This window comes from Sus scrofa, chromosome 13, assembly GCF_054392235.1.
Source record: "Sus scrofa isolate SSC_HxYL_T2T_F1_AM1 chromosome 13, Sscrofa_HxYL_maternal_Yorkshire_Landrace_v2.0, whole genome shotgun sequence".
NCBI classification, from domain to species: domain Eukaryota; kingdom Metazoa; phylum Chordata; class Mammalia; order Artiodactyla; family Suidae; genus Sus; species Sus scrofa.
The window spans coordinates 16,306,747-16,328,060 of NC_139395.1; the positions used below are offsets into that span (position 1 = coordinate 16,306,747).

Consider the following 21,314-nt stretch of genomic DNA (forward strand, 5'->3'; position numbering starts at 1 on the left):
AACACCCAATTTGAGTACTTTCCTTGTATACTCCACATCCACAGGTTCTATGATATATTCAACCAACTGCAAATCAAAAACAGAAGAAAAAAAATAAATCCAGAAAATTCCAGAAAGCAAAAGTTAAATTTGTTGTGTGCTAGCAACTATTTACATTGTTTTTACAACTATTTACATAGCATTTATATTTCATTAGGTACTCTAAGTAACCTAGAGATAACTATATAAGTAATCTAGATTGTCAAGAGGGTGTGCACATGGAGTTCCCGTCGTGGCTCAGTGGTTAACGAATCTGACTAGGGACCATGAGGTTTCGGGTTCGATCCCTGGCCTTGCTCAGTGGGTTAAGGTTTCGGCGTTGCCGTGAGCTGTGGTGTACGTTGCAGATGTGGCTCGGATCCTGAGTTGCTGTGGCTCTGGTGCAGGCCGGAGGCTACAGCTCCGATCCGACCCCTAGCCTGGGAACCTCCATATGCCACAGAAGTGGCCCAAGAAATGGCAAAAGAAAGAAAGAAAAAAAAAAAAAAGACGGTGTGCACAGGCAATATGTAAACACAACATTCTGTAGAAGGGACTTGAGCATCCTCAGGTTTTGATATCCATGGAGTTCCTGTACTCAATCCCCCAATACTGAGGGATGGCTGTAATTCTAAAATGTATATATTTGTCAATATTAACTTAAAACCTTGAGGATGGAAGACATTTTAAAATGCATGTAAATACCAGCCATACAAATTCAAGAAGAAATGCATCAACAGCCAGACATTTTTTTTCCCTAAGAAATCCTGCCCTGTGTGAAATGTTAGCATTAACCTAGAGCTAACCCAACCAATTTCTACTTTACTGCCTTTTACTAACACTTGTCTATATTAAAATTGTAAAAATAGTCTTGTTACAACTGATGCCTGAGATCACTATAAAAAGAATCTGTCTTTTAACAAATATGGGAGGAACTTGTGAACTTATCCCTAAGAGATCTTTAAGATGTTACATGTAACAACAGTGTAATTTAAAAATTACCTCAGCTTGGAGTTGTCCTGGCTCAGTGGTTAACAAATCTGACTAGGAACCATGAGGTTGAGGGTTCAATCCCTGGCCTTGCTCAGTGGGTTAAGGATCCAGCATTGCCGTGAGCTGTGGTGTAGATTGCAGATGCGGCTCGGATCCCGAGTTGCTGTGGCTCTGGCATAGGCTGGTGGCTACAGCTCCGATCAGACCCCTGGTCTGGGAACCTCCATATGCCGCAGGAGCGCCCCAAGAAATGGCAAAAAAAAAAAAAAAATTACCTCAGCTAACTTTACCATCAAGCTATGGTGTTCTTTCCAGCTTTAAAATAAAATTTAACCTTGTTAAATAGATTATGGTTAACCAAGGTCTCAAAGAAAATAAAGCTTGAGTTCCAAGGGGAGTATTTCTAAAGAGACTATTTTTTTTCCCCATCTTTTTCAGGGCCCCACCTTAAGCATATGGAAGTTCCCAGGCTACAGGGACAGCAATGCAGGATCTGAGCCACAATGGCAATCTACACCATTAGCTCATGGCAACGCTGGACGAAGGAGACTATTTTGATTGAAACTGCTTCAGTCTCAGAGTTGAATTCTGCTATTAAATGAATGCTAAAAACATTAAGATAAATCATGTATTTAAGACTCAACTGTCAGGAGGCTATTGCTTACAAATAATCTCTGCAGCATCCTTCCTGAGTTAACTACAGTTCATAAAATGCTATCACATAATCTCTTTTAGCTTCAACTCTTTTCTAGAAATTAAGAATATTATTTTATCAACAAAACTGCAAGCTTAATAAATTACATTTTCCACACCTAAAAATATAAAATATTTTTATAACTTGGTTCCCCATTTCTAGTTAAAGAAATATAATTAAGATGGTTTCTCATTCCTTTTTCCTTACAGTTGCTCCAACAATCCTAGAAATCTTTTGACACATTCCTAGTGATTAACAACCGAACTTCAAAAAGAATTATTTTAAAAAGTAAAGTGTAAATAAACACACTATCATTTTCAAATGCCATCCAAAAAGATCTGGGGAATTTTTTCTAGATGGACTAGCCCTGCCTCTAATGAAAATTATTACATTTCTATATTTAATGCTATGTTAAATAGTTTTATGTGCATTAAATTTATATTGTTTTTTCTCTGGGAAAGGCCAAATTTATTCCAAACAAAAAAATCCATTACTGGGAAGGAGGAACTATTTGCAAATTTCTCCAGGTAGAAATATCTTTTCTAATAAGCCATCTCTTTAAACGTACAAATGATTAATTTTTTTAAAAAATCATAAGATTTTTTTCTTGTATAGTTCCAATTCCTAAATGTTATCTGTTCAGATTTCTAATAAATGTGAAAAGAGTTACAAAGGATGTGGATAAAATCTAACTCATAAATGGAAGTCCCTGAAATTCCAGGAAATTAAAACTTCAGACACTTTTAGTGAATGACTGGAAGTATTCATGATGCATCCTGGAGGCTAAGGCTAAAAACTGGTCAAGGTTTGCCGAGAATGTTTAAGTGGGCCATGGGAGAAAGATCCAGAAGTGAATCTGAAGTGCCAAAAAAAAAAAACCCCCACTGTGACTAAAAGGAATCACATGGTTGAAGCTGTAGACAGGGCAACTCCCTAAGGACCTTCGGGCTAAGGCTCCAGGGAGCCTCCAGCAACTCTACCCTGACACCAACTGGAGGAGTCTGTTTCTGGGAAAGAGAAGGAATCCCTCAGTCACTTGTGCAGGCTAACTGTGTGCTGACCATTGTTCTAGGCACTTGACATACCATGCTTCATTCTTTCCTCAAGCCAATCCTCAAAAAGACGCCAATATCCCATTTACAGATGAGAAAACTTAGCAGTTGAGAAAGTTTAGAAATATAGTAACTCATGAGATTTTTAGGAAAGGAAAAAAATTACCTGTTAGGATTCAAATCCAAACCTGTCTCTTTCTACACTGGCCTGTAGTTTCTTGGTAGAGCCCCAACTTTCCATGTGGATTTAAAGCCTTAACACTACAGAAAAATCCTGCACCTAATTCCAGTTATTCCATAACCAATAATGACAACTTCATACAGAGCATTTTGGCCACTGCAATACCCCCTTTCAACATTCAATGTCAATAACAACATTTTTTTTGTTGTTGTTGTTTTGTTTTTGTCTTTTTGCTATTTCTTGGGCCGCTCCCACGGCATATGGAGGTTCCCAGGCTAGGGGTCCAATCGGAGCTGCAGCCACTGGCCTACGCCAGAGCCACAGCAACGCGGGATCCGAGCCGCGTCTGCAACCTACACCACAGCTCACGGCAACGCCGGATCCTTAACCCACTGAGCAAGGGCAGGGACCGAACCCGCAACCTCATGATTCCTAGTCGGATTCGTTAACCACTGAGCCACGACGGGAACTCCTCATAACGACATTAATGTCAGACAGCATATGAGTATGTGAACACCTGGCTAGGTTATTTACAATTAACTTTATTGTGCACCACTATATGCCAGATACTATTCTAAATGCTAAGAACCATTCCATAAGGCAGGTTCTATCAATATCTTTATTCTACAAAGAAACAAGCATATAAAGCTTTGCCAATTTGCACAATGCCAAAAGGTAGTGAAGTGGGGATCCAGCATTTAAATCAGGTTGCCTGGCTCCACAGCACATGCCCTTAAATGCTATCCTTCCTCTCTTCTAAGAGAATTTACAAAGGGTTGCTCATTTAACCCTCCTACTATGTAAGCTAAGCATTATCAATCCTAATATACAGATGAGGAAACAGGAGCTCAGAAAGGTGAATTTGCTTAAAGTTGTACAACTTTTAATGGTTAAGATATAATTTCAATTCATTTTTGTTTCACACCCCTAAGATGCTAATATATCATGTAAAAGAAGATACTAACTATAAAAAGGAAAACGATAGTAACCTCTGTATTTCAATATGGCCAATCGGTTTTGAAAATTTCTAGGCTATACACACATTTTTCTATAAATGTTTAAGAAAAAAGAGGAAAAATGTTACAGTAATGAGAAACTGACAAAAATGTTCGCTTGATTATTATGCAGCAGAAAACCCCCCACTAGTTTTTAGTAATTGTATAATCTTTTACTATGAGACCAAATCATTATTTGGCCATAAAGTACAGAGACTCAGTCAGATACAAGCTTGCACCATGCTCCCATCTCACAACCACTCCCTCCCACCTCAACAAACAATGAGAGTCAGCTTTATTAGTCACGCTTCTTTTCCTGAGAGAGCAAGAAACAAAGAAGGAACATCTAACAACCTACTGACTTTACACTCTCAAATCAGGTAACATTCTGAAAGCAGAAGATCAAGTTTTACATGTTATTTAAGATGCAACTATCAAGAAACACATATATGAATGCATTAAATATTCTTTACCTTTCAGGCAGAAAGGATTTGCCTTCCTTAAATCTATGAACTAAAAGACAGGAAAAAAACTCAGAAAAGTGATTTTCCATACCACTAGACAAAAATATTAACTGCTTTCAAATAGTTTCTAAAGATCCAATTAGACAGTACAAGTCCTCTGCAGTTACATACTTCAGTATTTCAGAAAATGTCTTCCACCAATAACCTATCTGTCCAGAGTAAATTAAGCAAGGTAATCATGCTTCTCATCATATTTCCCACATATCCCAGGGGTCTCAGCAAAACAAATTACTGCATATAAGAAACACCTATTTTATAATGGACTAGTCCTACTTAGGACACTCAAGCTTACATTTACAACAATGGAAAAACAAATTAGAAAGCAGCCAGCAAACCCTAACTGAAGCTCCTCTATACCAGATATAGATTTTTAAAACCAAAGATACATGAGAACAATTTTTTTAAACTGGTTGGGCATCCTTTTTATTATTATTATTATTGAAGTATAGTTGATTTACAATGTTGTGCCAGTATCTGCTGTACAACGTAACCCAGTCATACATACACACACATTCTTTTTCTCATACTATCTTCCATCATGTTCTGTCTCAAGAGATTGGATATAGTTCCCTGTGCTATACAGCAGGACCTCCTTGCTTATCCATTCTAAATATAAGTTTCCATCTACTAACCCCAGACTCCCACTCCATCCCACCGCCTCCCCCCTCCCCCTTGGCAACCACAAGTCTGTTCCATGAGGACAAACTGTAATTTGTAAATATCTTTTACAGCATCTTTCAGCCCCATTTAAGGGAAAAAAAAGTGAATAAAAAAGACTATCGCATTCAGTCCAAAGAATATGTGTTTTAGAAGGAGAAAAAGGCATTTATTCAGAGTTGTTCATTGCTTTTCAGAGATAATCAGTGCCGTGTATGAAAAGCATTAAATATTCTAATGAGGGCCAAGGAATCAAGTAACATATGATGATAATCCAGGGCATTTGCAGAGTTCAGTGGACAAACAGGTTCCACCGTCAACCTCCTAAAGCATGTTTTCAAATGAGGAACTTTAAGAAAGGAAATCACCTCATCATATTTCGTTAATATCAGAGCTGATTTTTGTTAACTGAAAAACATTATTTCTCTTTTCCCCAAAGATGTATTTATTAAAAAGCCACTTTCTTTCTTAAAAAAACGAGTTAAACCACATTAAGACTTGACATGCAAATACACAGGGATGCAGCGCAGGGTCTTCCCTCTCCATTTCCACTTCCCCTAGAGTGGTGTCTCTCAAAGAGCTCGGGAAGCAAAGCAGAGATGCCATCTGAAATGAAAACTTCCTTTCCATCCCCTAAGGTAAAGAAAGCGGGTTCCTTGGGAAAGCAGAATCAAGCTCCGTCACCCTACAGAACCTTAATTTCCGAAACGCCCCCACTGTACCAAGATAAAATCCAGAAACCCTATGGAAGCAACTACTTGGACACTTCACAATCAAAGGGAAAAAATAAAATCAGAGAAATAAAAAGGTAGAGAAAGACAACTTAACAGCCAACCACCACACCCTCAACTCCGCGCTGCAACCCGCCTGCCGGGGGCCTTTACCTTCATCTTCCATCGAAACTGCACTTGGGTTGGTGGCTACAAAGTCTTTAGTGTCAGCCACGGCCACACTGGGAATAGGGAGAAGAGGAGGACGAGAAGAGAAGCCCCCGGAATCCCAGGCCGTCACCCCCGCTCCCGGCCACGCGGCCCGCGGCTGCGCCCACCACCCCTAGCAGCAGCATCTGCAAGAGAAAGCGGAGAAGCGGCGCTGACCGGGGCGGGGAGGGACCCCAGCGCGCCGACCCCGGCCGCCCGCATCCCCCTGCTCACGCCCGCGGGGCTGGGCGGCGCCCCCATCCCGGTACCCCGGACACAGCTCCCAAGACCTGGAAGTTTCTAGAAACGGGGGACCGGAGGTAATCCAGCCGCCCCCCCAACCCCTTCTCCGGGATGCGGGGGACTCACCCGCGGGCTCGCGGGAGCAGCTCGCCGAACGGCGGCGCCGGGCGGGCGCCTCTCGAGGCGTGAAGGCGGCGACAGGGAGGGAGGGCGGGCGGGGCGGGAAGGGGAGCAGGTGAGGGGACCCGGCCCGGGCAGCCCGGCGGCTCAGCGAGGCCGAGCTGGTCGGCTCCCGCCTCCGCCTCCTGCGCTCCGCCCTCCCCGCCGCCCCGGCGCGCCCCGCACCCCGGGACCGCCCCGCACCCTGGCCCCCACAGGCCCAGCTTTGTCGCGGCCACTTCCGCCGCGCGGGGCACGCGCGCAGGCGCACTCTCACGCCGGGGCGGGGACGGCGGAAGTGGATGAAGGCCCGGCCGTGTGCACCGCGGGCGACGGGGCTGCGGCCGTGCGGTGCGGGCTGCCTGCTGGGCCCCCCTGCCCTGCAGCGGCGGCCCACCCCCGACCGCAGAAACCTGATTCTCTGCCATTTCTACGCACCCACCGGGTGCGAGCAGCGGCGAGCCTCCCGCTTCCCCGCGCCGGCCGCACGCCCTCAGGAGGCTGCCGCGGGGTCGGGCCGAGCGGGCAGGCGCAGCCATGGTCGCGGCCACCCGAGATGCCTGAGCGCCCGATGAAGCGGCTGGGAGCCCCTCCCGCGTGAGGCCGTCATAATCCCGGCGGGCGACGCGGGGGCCGCGGTCTCTGGTGCCGACCCGTCACGGCTTCTCTAAGCGGACCTTCGGGCGGGGCCAATTCCCAAACTTCTACCGCTCTGGGGGTGCGCTCGGGACCCGCGCGGAAAGAGGGCTCAGACCGGCCCCCGAGAGCTCAGCGGAGCGCTTCTCATTTGTCCCAAGTGTGAAACCCTCGAGGCTGGAACAAGCAGAAGCCTAGCGTTCCCAGATGGAAGCTGGAAAGTGGGCATTACCTTCAGCAACTGGCGCGGTTTATTTGCTCAGCACCTAGTCCAGACTTCCAATAAGTCACTTTTGATGGACAATTGAGTTTAATAAACCCTGTCAAGCCAGACAGCAGCCATGGAACCCAAGTCCTCTTGCAAACAAATCCACTAGAGGGCAGGTCTACACCTGCTGAGTTACAGGGCATCCTGCAAAGAACTCGGGAGATCGCGGGAGACTTCCCTATATGCTGGAGATACTTCTCTCAGTCAACATTAACACCCATTGAAAATTTTGCCCCTTTTCTCAGGTCCTGTGACACATCCCAGTGTGCTCTCTGACCACATGTTCAACGTCAAAATAGGCAGTGGACCGTGTTAGCTGTTCTGTTTGGTCCCAAATTAAGCAGAACTGGTCTAGGATCAAAAACCCTAGGCAGCTTTCTGGATTTTAAGAGACATTGAGATTTTATTTGGCGAGATCGCCTTAAATTTCAAATGTGAAACCATAAAAATCAGGATGAAGCAGACCTCAAGTCTCAGAGTTATTTTATATGACCTACCTCTGGCTTGCAGGCTTAATGATTTAGCCTTAATGATGCATGTAAGCCCATAATTGTTACAACAAAGAATGTGCTGTATTTTGCTCAATGTTGTAATCACTTTGTAGTGATTATTACCATACTTATTGGATCTTGACACCACAGCATCACACTGAAAACACAAGAAGGCATCTAAAATAGGAATTGTACAGATACAGACATTGTTACTAGCATATGATCTTACAAAAGAGGGTAGTTTTCTATTGCATTGCTTTAATGAGCTCAAACACTTTAAGACAACTTTTCAGAATTATCCCTTGGGTACCGCAATACACCTTAACACTGAATCCCTAACTGAACACACTCCCCCCAAGATTTATCACTCCATGGCTTATATCTGAAATAATTTAAACTGGAATTTTACTCTGGTTGCCTAAATTGTGAAAGCCATTATTCCTATTGCCAAGCCAAAGAAGAAACTGGAGAATACCAGTTTTGTCCAGAAGATTTGTTGCATACTTCATTCTTAATCTACTGTCAGTCATCTCACAAATTCCAAGGCTTGAGAGCAGCAAAAACCCATAAAGAATAGCTTTCAACCACTTAGCTGGTCCTTAAGCTTCATTAGCATTTCTCTACAGAGTGGTTTCCTATTCTTTGCCTTACCCTTCCTCGACCAACTAGTCAATATCTGTAGCACCAACTTTGAATTCCTCTGCATGTGAAAGATAGTAGATGTTAATAATATTCAAGACAGAGTAGTGGGGCCACAAGCTCCAGAAATCTTCCTTCTTCCAACATCTCCTTTTCTGACCAGCTAACCTACCATGAAATTTGATGTGTAGCAATTTCCACCTCCTCATCTCAGGGGAAAGGTACTAAAATATAGTTACACTGCATAACATATATATACAAACATAGGTGTGTGTGTCCGTACATACATGCATATGTATTATGAAATTTTATATGTAGATAGAGGCATAATAACTCCCCTTTTTTCCCTCAAAAGATTGTTGTGAGGATCTGATAAAATGAAGACAGGTTGTGAATTATAAGCACTATAAAGCACTATACAGAGAAACAAGCAAAAGCATGGACTGCTAGGAGCCAGAATGAGATTGATGACAACTAGCTGTATTATGTTCAGGTTTCCTCAATTCTTTAGACATCGATACTCTAAAAATCTTTACTCCCATTTTGTTCTGAGTATTTAACCTACAAAATTAAGTATATCTGATGCAAAAAATGGTCACACATGAGCAATAGAGGGGAAATTTGTCAGGCTTCTCTGCTTGGGGGTATATTACAAAAGGGAAGGTTGAGATAGAACAGACATGCTGTCCTGATTTTATTTATGCTGTCCCTTTTACATAAAGGATATGAGGCATCCTGTTTTTAATATCAAAATTGATATCAGGCATTTTCAGAAACCGGCACAAAATATGGCCCTTGGGATTTAAAAATTAACTTAGAAAAAGTTATTTTAAATCTTTCCTCAGAGTCTTAAAGACTGTTTTAACATTGTTTTAAGTACCAAAGTTTAATAACTAAGGGATTTTACATAGTTGCTAGAAAAAAGTTGCCATTTTTTAAGTTGAAAATTTTAAAAGCACTTCATTTTTATAAGTCTCCAGTGGAACAACACAAATATTTTTCTTCTTATAGGATGAAGGACGTGCTAAGGGTCAAGTTTGCTGATATACAATCTTATTGCAAGAAGTGTCATATGAAGTGAGTGTTATAACAGCCACCTGCCAGAATTGCTACAAATTGGCTTGGTTCTGTGTCTTAGCAGTACTCGAAGAGTAAAAACTGGAAGTAAGAATAAAAATCAAATGCACTCAAAAATGAGCAGAAGAAACTAAGGAATTTTTGTTTGTTTGTTTGTTTTTTGTCTTGTTGTTGTTGTTGCTATTTCTTGGGCTGCTCCCGCGGCATATGGAGGTTCCCAGGCTAGGGGTTGAATCGGAGCTGTAGCCACCGGCCTACACCAGAGCCACAGCAACGCGGGATCCGAGCCGCGTCTGCAACCTACCCCACAGCTCACGGCAACGCCGGATCGTTAACCCACTGAGCAAAGGCAGGGACCGAACCCGCAACCTCATGGTTCCTAGTCGGATTCGTTAACCACTGCGCCACGACAGGAATTCCAAAACTAAGGAATTTTAATTATGCTCTTTTAAATTTTATTTCTAAAGAAGTTTATTCCAAGTATGACTCATTTCCCCCTTTCAGCAGGTTCTGAGCATGTGGTGATATTTGAGATTTTTGATATGTAGTACTACTAACCTTCTGGGTTGGAGATGAGAATAGGTAGAGGTGCAGGTGAGTGAGGGTAAGGAAAGGCAGAAGAATGAGTGTGAGTCCCATGTCCAAGAGCCAACTGTGCACTTCATTTTTTCCATTGAAAATAGACATAGAAAAGTTCCCATCGTGGTGCAGTGGAAACAAATCCAACTAGGAACCATGAGGTTGCGGGTTCCATCCCTGGCCTCGCTCAGTGGGTTAAGGATCCGGTGTTGCCATGAGCTGTGGTATAGGTCGAAGATTCGGCTCCGATCCTACGATGCTGTGGCATAGGCCAGCGGCTACTGCTCTGATTAGACCCCTAGCCTGGGAACCTCCATATGCTGTGGGTGTGGCCCTAAAAAGACAAAAGACAAAAAAAAAAAAAGAAAGTAGACGTAAAGACAGAACACTGTAAACCAGCTATAATGAAAAAAAAAAAACCATCATATAAAAAAATCTTTATCATGCATACTAAGAAATAAAAAATGAAAAAAAGAGAAAATAGACATAGAATATTCCATATTCCAAATCCCCAATATTTGAGATTAAAATGTACGTATTTAAAAGATGTTCTGTCCAGTGTCCAAACTGGCATAATTCATCTCTAATCCCCAAATATTTTGTCGATAGTAAATATATAATAAAAAGACCTATTGAATAAATGGGTAATCTGGAAAGTGGATTTCATTAAAAAAAATGCTTGTAGAATGAATAAATATAATTCCTGATGGGTTGGTTGATCTGAGTAAGTACTAATCTTTTCAAGGAGTGTTAAGTATTGAGCACTGCCCAGAGCAGATGAAATTTCACACTTGGATTTTGAACTCAGGTAACCATTTGAAATTAAAAGATAATAATGTTGAGCTGGCTACTTCTCTACAAGTAGGAAATTTCAGCTGAGCTTGTGCTTCGGATTTTGATGGAATGCATATCAATGCCTAAGTAAAAGCACTATAACTTCCAGCACAGTTAGTTATTTCCTCGGACAAGATGGCTAGGAGACTAGTAAAAGTGCTATAACTTCCAGCACAGTTATCAGTTATTTCGTTCGACAAGATGGCTAGGAGATTAGGCATGGGCTATAGGCCTTAGAATTGCCAAGTAAGTTAAATTGCTATTGGCCAGTACTTAACTAACTTTGAAAGCCTTCCTGATGGGTTGGTTGTCATAAATAGTTTGGATAGATTCCATAGTGTGTCTGCTGGCCCCCTGCTGTGTTTTGCAGTAATAGCCTAGCCCTCTTCCCTCCATTTAAATGCATTCTTTGATTGACATCAGAAATATTTTCAGTCTCTATTCTTCTGCAGACTGGTGTCTGAGAGAACTTTGGGAAAGGTTGCATTTCTCTAGACCTCCAAAATAATTACATTTTGCACTCAAAAGTTTTCTACCCAACTATTTTCTAGAAGTCAAATATTTTTGCATAGCTTGCATCTTTGCCTGAACTTGTCCCATGTGCTTGCAGGCCCCCTGCAGAAATCATCTCTCTCCAGTGTGTGCTTCCCATTGTGAGAACAAATGAGAAAAAAGGCACAAAAATGCCATTATGATAATAAATGAAAGGGAAATCCACAGTCCAGAAATTGCCCATGGCTTTATGAAGATGATGAAGTTTAGCCCTGGACAATCAAGCAAACAGACCATGCTCCCATTGAACATACTACACAAAGTAGGGAACACGCAGCAAAGGGATGGTTTGCAAGACATATGGTAGAAAAGGGGAATTACAAATTGGCAGGAAGGAGCTTTTGCAACATGAGCACACTTAAAACTTCAGGTTGGAAAATTCATCACTACAAATAAAGATCAGGTGGGAAATTAGATTAGCAGCATTTATAATATACCCTCAGACAACTTTTTTTGGCTTCCTTGATTATAAAAGACAATAATTATGTAGCATATTTCAGAAGATTATTTTAAATAATTCAATATTGCCAAATGTCCTTTATTTGGGATTGGGAAAATGGGGATTTGGGAAAGAAAAAAGAGCTTTCTAAAAGCCAGGAACAAGTAAGCTCAAGTGCAGACTGGGGTCTTGAACCGGCCCAACCAGTCCGCAGTTCAAACAATTGAGTGCAAAACTATTTTCTAAGAAACAGCTACTTCAGCTACTGAGAATACTGGTATTCTAGTGGGTAATGTCCCACTATAGAAATGTTTACGAGGGAGTTGACAAACTAGAAATGGCATCAAGCCCTATGAGGAGAGTAAAGAGAACTTCGTGTTCTAGTCCAAATGATAAAGTGCACATTGCAATGAACTTATGGTGATCCTAAACATCCCCTCAGGATCATAGGTCTAAGCTGGTGTTTCTCTCTCTCTCTCTCTTTTTTTTTTGCTTTTTTGGGGGCTGCACCCGAGGCATATGAAAGTTCCCAGGCTAAGGGTTGAACTGGCACCACAGCCACAGCAATGCAGAATCTGAGCTGCATCTGCAACCTATACCATAGCTCCCTGCAACACTGGACCACCGACCCACTGAGTGAGGCCAGGGATCAAGCCCAAATCCTCAGGGATACTAGTAGGATTCATTTCTGCTTCGCTACAATAGGAACTCCTAAGCCGGTGTTTCCCAAAGTGTGGCTCCCACTACCAGCATCACTTGGAAACTCAGATCCTACCTAGACCTACAAAATCAGAAATTCTGGGGATTGGTGTTGGTAGTATGTGATTTAACAAGCCTTCCTTTTCTCCCCACAATTTTGAATGTTTCCAAGTACTGCAGCCATCTTATTACCCCTCTTCCTTGTGGAAAAGCTAATACCACAGATAGCAAAGTAGTATTGAGAGGAAGCAAAGTCCTTTGATACATAATAATTAAGCTACAAATTAACCAACCTTAGAGCCTTTCCCACCACGGGACTTCCATTACTGTGAGATAATAAACATTTTCTGTTACTTGCAGCTAGAAGCATCCTAATTGATAGAATCTTTTTAATTAAATTATAATTGATTTACTATGTTGTACTAATTTCTGCTTTACAACCAAGTGACTCGGTTTATATATATATATAATATTATATATACATATGTGTGTGAATACTCTTTGTTTTGGTCTTTTGTCCTTTTAGGGCCACACCTGCGGCATATGGAGGGTCCCAGGCTAGGGGTCTGATAGGAGCTACAGCTGCCAGCCTACACCAGAGACACAGCAGCACCAGATCCAAGCCACATCTGCAACCTACACCACAGCTCATGGCAACGCCAGATCCTTAACCCACTGAGCATGGCCAGGGATCAAATCCGCAACCTGATGGTCCCTAGTTGGATTCGTTTCCACTGTGCCACGACAGGAACTCCTGTGTATATACTCCTAATATTCTTTTCCATTTTGGTTTATCCCACAAGATAGAATCTTAAACGAGAAAAAAAGTTTACTTCAGAAAAATAGGTTAACGTAGTTGGTTGATGCATAGGCTGCTTCTATACAAGTTAAAAGAATTCAATATAAGAGTTCACTTGTGGGAGTTCCCGTCGTGGCTCAGTGGTTAACGATTCCGACTAGGAACCATGAGGTTGCAGGTTCGATCCCTGGCCTCGCTCAGTGGGTTAAGGATCTGGCGTTGCCGTGAGCTGTGGTGTAGGTTGCACACATGGCTCGGATCCTGCGTTGCTGTGGCTCTGGGGTAAGCCAGTGGCTACGGCTCCGATTCGACCCCTCACCTGGGAACCTCCATATGCCACGGGAGTTGCCCTAGAAAAGACAAAAAAAAAGAAGAATGCAGTATAATGTATATGACATATTCAATGTTAAAATGAAGTTTGGAATAAGATGTAAGTCAAAAACACTGAGCAGGAGAATGCTATCTATTTTTTAACAGATTTCCATCCTGGCATAGAAAGTAAAAAAAAAAAAAAAAAAAAAAAAGCTATTAATTGCAGAAGCTACTTCTTTTCTTTTTTTTTTTTTTTTTTTTTTTCTCTTTTTAGGGCCGCACCCGAAGGTTCCCAGGCTAGGGTTCTAATCGGAGCTGTAGCTGCTGGCCTAAGCCACAGCCACAGCAATGCCAGATCTGAGCTTCGTCTGTGACGTACACCACAGCTAATGGTAACCCACTGAGCAAGGCCAGGGATGGAATCTGCAAGCTCATGATTCCTAGTCGGATTTGTTTCTGCTGTGCCGCAAAGGGAACTCCCGCAGAAGCTACTTTGACAAGTTTTTCTTATTACTGATTAGGAGTATCTTTAAATTATGTAACATTATACTTAGAAACTCATTAGATTTTAGAATTTTTATTTTCTTATGTCATTGTGTGCCCTAGCACTAGATTTTTTCTTGTTTAATTATTCAACTAATGACCACTTAGTGATAAATTCTATTATGAACTTGCTAAAATAAAAAATTAAGTTTACACCTTCATAAAGTATGACAGTTTTTTTCAAGGTATTTGACAAAGATATTTATCATTTTAAGGTTTGAGCATTAATTTGTTTTTATTTTTTGACTCACAGCAATTAAAAAGCTGTGACTTTAAAAAAAAATGCTTGTATTCTTCTCTAGTTTAAATGATTAAATTGTTCATTTTAACTCTGGAAAAGTGCTGGCAAAGGTAAATTGCACATTTGATTTGAAAGTTTTATTTTTAGGGAAATGAGAATCAAAATAGCCACCAAAACTATGCATTTGTTTAGGGCTTTTCAGTTGATATAATATTTCCATGTACATAATTAAATTTAATCGTCACAGCTCTATGTGGCAAGCAGACTAGATCTTAACTGCCGAGACTCACAGGTGAATTTCCTTGCACAAGAATTTCTCACTATTTAATGCAAAGCCAGGAGTCAAATATTCATCTTGGCTTCAATTACCTTAATGCTTCTACAATGACCATTAAAGAATATAGAAGATGTCCTCTTTACTGAATTAGCTTTTATAATTTATGATTTTGTTTTGTTAAATTCTTGCATCTTTCAACTCAATGAGGCACCCTGAAACCTTGACAGCTATCAATTCCTCAGCCTAGAATATCTGCCCCATAGCTCATTTGATGACATTCAAGAATGTATTAATTAATAAGGACTTCATTTTAGAACATTCTTGGTCATTGTCTACATCTATTCACTTATTTATTTATTTTTGCTTTTGGGGGCCCCACTTGAGGCATATGGAGGTTCCCAGACTAGGGACTGAATTGCAGCTGCAGCTGCCAGCCTACACCACAGTCACAGCAACTTGAGATCCATGCCATATTGTGACCTACACCGCAGCTCATGGCAATGCCAGATCCTTAACTCACTGGGCAAGGCCAGGGATAAAAGCCACATCCTCATAGATAGTAGTCAGGTTTGTTACCACTGAGCCACAATGGGAATGCTAATTCATTTGTTCTTATTTAAACTTTGGACACCATCAGTGGGGAAGTTATACTCTAAGCAGAAGGTGTGATAGAATCCCCTTGGATTTATCTTCCCAGAGTTGAAAATTACTGCTAAAGTGAAAGTGTTATCTTAAGACTAAATGATCACTGACAGGCATTTTTAGAGAGATTATTCAATAAGTAATTGAGACGTTCTTTAATATGCTTTATTGAAAAATCAACAAAATACATGTTCTAAGGATCTAAAAGCCACCAAACGGTATTAGGAATACTAATTTCATCTTTCCAAGTGGTAGAATTTGTCTTTGATCTGAGTCTTTATATTTACATATTTACTAGACTAGGAGCAGGAGAAAAATTGAGGGATTTATTTTCAATGCTAAGACTTCAGATAATGGCTTTAGATAGTATGGAGGACATAACTATTACACTTTTTTAATTTCCATAATTTAAATCAACAATTAAAATTGTCAATTGCTGCATCTGTTTAATCAGTAAACAGCTACAGAAGAAGGAACTAAGAGACAACACATTTCAGATTATATTCATATAGCAAAGACATGGTTCACTGATTTCTTGCATAACTAAATATGATGTAATGTTTCTAGACCTGCGGCAGTCGTAGCTGGAAATGGTCAAGAAGAACCTGGGAAGCTTAAGTCTTCATCACTTATACCCCTGGCTTTAACAACTCTCCATCTTCTAAATGGCATATTTGCTTTCTTTTTTTGTCTTTTTGCCATTTCTTAGGCCGCTCCTGCGGCATATGGAGATAACCAGGCTAGGGGTCGAATCGGAGCTGTAGCTGCGGGCCTACGCCAGAACCACAGCAACTTGGGATCCGAGCCACTTGTATGACCTACACCACAGGTCACGGCAACACTGGATCCTCAACCCACTGAGCAAGGCCAGGGATCGAACCCGCAACCTCATGGTTCCTAGTCAGATTCGTTAACCACTGAACCAAGACGCAAACTCTAACGTATTTACTATTTTTGAGAAGGAATGGCAACCACTATTGGCTTTGATTTTGAAAATATGCATTATCAAATGATGTACAACAGTGTTTCTCAAACTATGGTCGCTGCTACCTTGGAACTTTTTAGAAATGCAAATTGGGGGCTTCACCTCAGACCTACTGAATTAGCAACTCTGGGGAAAGGCCTCTGCATTCTGTAGTTCAGTACCTCAAGTGCTAAAGTTGAAGTGGTGATTTACAAGCAGCATAGGATTTTCATGTGAAAATATTTTGATTGTGCTAATAGTCCTCAATTCAGAACAGACTGAGAGTGTAGATCAGAATTTTAAGCTTCCTTCAGCACTTGTAAATCATACAGGGCTTTGAGCTTCTCTGAGTAGACACCTGTTGGCTTACGACATTTATTTCAAAAGACTAAGGGAAGAGTTTCCATTGTGGCTCAGTGGTTAACGAATCCGACTAGGAACCATGAGGTTGTGGGTTCGATCCCTAGCCTCGCTCAGTGGGTTAAGGATCCGGAGTTGCTGTGAGCTGTGGTGTAGGTTGCAGACTCGGCTCGGATTCCATGTTGCTGTGGCTCTGGCAAAGGCTGATGGCTATAGCTCCGATTGGACCCCTAGCCTGAGAACTCCCATATGCCACGGGTGTGGCCCTAGAAAAGACAAAAAGAGAGGGAAAAAAAAAAAAAAAAGACTAAGGGAAAGGGCTTTAAGACCATAAAGAGATCATAATTCTTTCCTCTTAAGTAACTCTGAGCATGATATCAATTTCATGCGGAATCTTAAAAAAAAAAAAAAAAAGATAGAAATGAACTTATTTGCAGAACAGAAACAGACTCACAGACTTTGAAAACAAACTTACAGTCACCAAAGGGGAGAGGGTATGGGGAGGGACTGATTAGAGGTTTGGGATTGGCATATGCACACTAAGGTGTGTGGAATGATTGGCCAACTGAGACTTGCTATATAGCATTGGAAACTCTACCCAATATTCTGTGATAATCCACATGGGAAAAGAATCTGGAAAATAATGATGTGTGTGGTCAGCTGAATGAGGACTTCATGCGTTGGTCTAGGCACACTAACCTGTGCAGATTGGCACACCGTTTGCACAGCATGATATGGTCCTCTTAAGAATAAAAGAAAGAGGAGCCTCATGGCCCCCAGGGGTTTATGAGGGGTCGTTAGCAGGATATGCGTTAGCAAGAAGAGCCGAGGTGCAAACCTAGGCACTCAGGGTTGCTGCAGATAGGCATGCTGTATGCAGAAGCACAGTGGTGATTCTCTAGATGCTATGCATAGATACTGACGCCAGGCTTCCTCAAATGCCTAAACATCAGAATAAAAGCTTAATCAGCAACTGGCTATGTGACTCTTAAAATAACTTAAAAAAAACCTATATCCTGCACCTACAACCCCCTTCCCACTTGAGGTAATCCTAAAGAACACAATAAAAGCAGTGTGGTTTCTTGAGGCGGTGCTCTTGGTCCCTGAGACCTTGAGTCCCCCAGTTCCCACCTTTACTTAAGAAAAAAAATTAAAATAATGATGTGTGTATACGTATAACTGAATCACTTTGTTGTATAGCAGAAATTATCCATCTCTGTAAATCAATTATACATCAATAAAATAAAAATTTTTAAAAAGTAATTGAGCATTGCATCAGCATAGCCATGGTTTGGTCTAGAAGAGAATGAAAGTTAGAGGGCGGTGCAGTGGCAGTGAGCTGCAGTTGTATTCCAAGCTATGAAGTCAGCCTTTGTTTTCCTATTTCAGGTCAAGGAGGTTGGAACAATGCTTCTTTGACCAGGTGCATCAGGCTTTAGCAGCACCAGTTAGATGAAAGAAGGGGGGAAAAGTTCATAAATAAAAAATGCCATTCTCTAGAGACAGTGTATTACTCAAAGAAAACAAAAAAGCTGTGTAACGTTTCAGAGGCTATAATAAATTTTAAGTGCATTATACAGAAATTATATGTTGGACACAGAGCTAAAAGGGTAGTTTTTCAACATCAGTAAAATGGGGTTTAAACAATTGATCAGTTTAAACAATTTGATTACAAACTCTGCTCTTACTGTATAAGACTAAACTACTTCTAAAATAAGCGTTGTTTACCTTGAGATGTGCTTATAGGTCATAGTCTAGTTTAGTGGTTAATATTATAATTGGGTTAATGGTACAAGACACAACTATGAGGACTGCTCATTTTTAAGGACAGTTACTCAGAGAACGAAGGAAGAGGAATAAGATGAATCCAGAGTTTCCTCTAAAAGGAGAATATACGTGAGAAAGCTGAGTATTCAAATAACATTACCAGTGAGAATAGTTCATAAAGAAATCCAACATAAAGGTGATTTTTATCCAGAGACAAGTTATAGTAACTATGTTATAATTGCAAATAACAGATGAGTTTACAAAAGCTTGATTACATCTTAATGAAATCTTAAAGACTTTCTTTAATGCTATTATAATTTTTCTACTGTGTAGGCTTTAACAGCAATAACATGCTTTCTCTATGTGTGCTAACTGGCCTGCTTGGAAGGATAGTAAATGGTGTATTTAATATTAATTATACCAATATAGGAGTTTTGAGATTTACTGTATTTTCAAGTAATCCTTTTACAAATAATAAGTCTTGGAGTTCCAAGGCTCAGTGGTTAACGAATCCGACTAGGAACCATGACATTGCAGGTTCGATCCCTGGCCTTACTTAGTGGATTAAGGATCTAGTGTTGCCCTGAGCTGTGGTGTAGGTTGCAGACATGGCTCGGATCCCACGTTGCTGTGGCTGTGGCGTACGCCGGTGGCTACAGCTCTGATTCAACCCCTAGCCGGGGAATCTCCATATGCCGCAGGAGCAGCCTAAGAAATGGCAAAAAGACAAATAATAATAATAATAATAATAATGAAAATGTCTTCTGCAAATATAAGTGGGGTGGGGGTTGGGGAGCCTTTGAGTTTTAACAATACCAGGACATCTCCCTCTCCATGGTACTGTTTACCCTATAACAAGACACTGCAAGAATATCCTCTGCTTTATTTGGTGAGTTTGGGAGCTCAAGCTGCTCAAAATCAGACCTCATTCATTCCTTTGGAAGCCACCTTATGGCATGGACTCTTGCATATTGTAGCGAAACACCTTTTGCTGTTGTTGTTTTCCGTTCTTCCAGAAGTAGATTTTCTGGGAAGCCAAGGAAAATTAAATTTCCGGGCCCCTCATTTGCAGATGCCTCTTTTAAGGTCCTAAAGGAGACCCTAGCAATGGTTTTATGGTTTGGGAAAATTTGCAAAAGATATTTTAACTGCAGTTGTTTTTAAGAATGTACCTTTTAGAGTTCCCATTGTGGCTCAGTGGTTAATGAATCCGACTAGGGACCATGAGGTTGCAGGTTCGATCCCTGGCCCTTGCTCAATGGGTTGAGGATCCAGTGTTGCCCTGAGCTGTGGTGTAGGTTGCAGACGCGGCTTGGATCCCACGTTGCTGTGGCTGTGATGTAGGCCAGCAGCTACAGCTCTGATTTGGCCCCTAGCCTGGGAACCTCCATATGCCGCGGGAGTGGCTCAAGAAATGGCAAAAAGACAAAAAAAAAGATTAAAAAAAAAAAAAAAAAGATGTACCTTTTGCTGACTTTTCCTCCTTCGCACTTCTATCAGGTAGTACTGGAGGGCAAAATTTTGGATCTGGCTTCAATGAAGTTGAGATGGGGTATATTTAGATTTCATTTGAATTTAGTGATACATAAATATGGTTTGTAGTCATGCCTGTGTGTGTTTATTGCTAACTGTTCTGGCAGAGAATGTACATCTGGCAATATTCTCTCTACCTACTGTACTAAATCACAAGGTCTGAAATCTTTGTATAAATGTGCCCAGCAGTGCCCAGCACCTCAAGTAGGTGGGCGGTAAAGGAGAGAGAGCCAGAAGCTAGCCTATGGAAGTTTTTTACACTATAATAAAAAACAAATATAGATTAACTATGCTAGGAATATCTAAGTTATCTTTTTTTTTTCTTCTTTTTATGGCCATACCTGCAGCATATGGAAGTTCCCAGGCCAGGGGTCAAATTGCAGCTGCAGCTGCAGGCCTACACCACAGCCACAGCCACAGCAACACCAGAACTAAGCTGTATTTACAACCTATGCTGCAGCTTGCAGCAACACCAAATTCTTAACCAACTGAGTGAGGCCAGGGATCAGATCTGCATCCTCACAGACACTGAGTCAGGTTCTTAACCCACTGAGCCACAACAGGAACTCCCAGCTTATCTTTCAATGATCTTTTTAGAAAATACTAGAAAATCATTTTCAAGTGAATAAAGACTTTGTAGCCCAAAAATGTAGGAACAAAACACCTTCAGGTTTATCAATGAATTAGTAAAAGTGCTTAATTTTTTAGATTTTTATGTTTGTTGTATTTGTCACCCAAATTTGTAACTTTTTGGGATTTCTTATTTCATTCTAAATAATGAAATTATTCACTTTGTATCCAATTTAATATTTACAATTTGGCATTTGTTTCCTTTTTCTTTTCTTTTCTTTTTTTTTTTAGGTCTTTTGTCTTTTTAGGGCCATACCCATGGCATAAGGAGGTTCTCAGGCTAGGGTTCTAATCCGAGCTACAGCTGCCGGCCTACACCACAGCCACAGCAATGCTGGACCCCAACCATGTCTGCAACCTACTCCACAGCTCATGGCAACGAGGAATCCTTCACCCACTGAGCGAGGCCAGGGATCAAACCCGAAACCTCATGGATCCTAATTGGGTTTGTTTCCACTGTGCCATAATGGTAACTCTGGAAAATTCTTTTAAGAAAACGAATGCTGGAGTCCCCGGAGTGGCGCCGTGGAAACGAATCTGACTAGGAATCGTGAGGTTTCGGGTTTGATCCCTGGCCTTGCTCAGTGGGGTAAGGA

General features: G+C 41.3%; 1 protein-coding gene and 1 pseudogene across 5 annotated transcripts in view; both read right to left on the reverse strand.

Moving 5' to 3' along the window:
* Positions 1-21,314, reverse strand: part of ATP2C1 (ATPase secretory pathway Ca2+ transporting 1) — a 151,970-nt gene that overhangs the window by 112,239 nt on the left and 18,417 nt on the right. For 2 of the 5 annotated variants that reach the window (XM_084991771.1, XM_084991770.1), the window contains exon 1: positions 5,999-6,166. The exons of 2 other annotated variants lie outside the window; for them this stretch is intronic. In XM_084991771.1, coding sequence (XP_084847897.1) covers positions 5,999-6,004 — 6 coding nt within the window. In that variant the 5' untranslated portion in view covers positions 6,005-6,166. Of the gene's footprint in view, positions 1-5,998; positions 6,167-6,403; positions 6,679-21,314 lie in introns of those variants that run through there. One more of the 5 variants, XM_013990075.3, reaches the window with a different exon arrangement.
* Positions 6,052-10,186, reverse strand: LOC146397184 (uncharacterized; annotated as a pseudogene).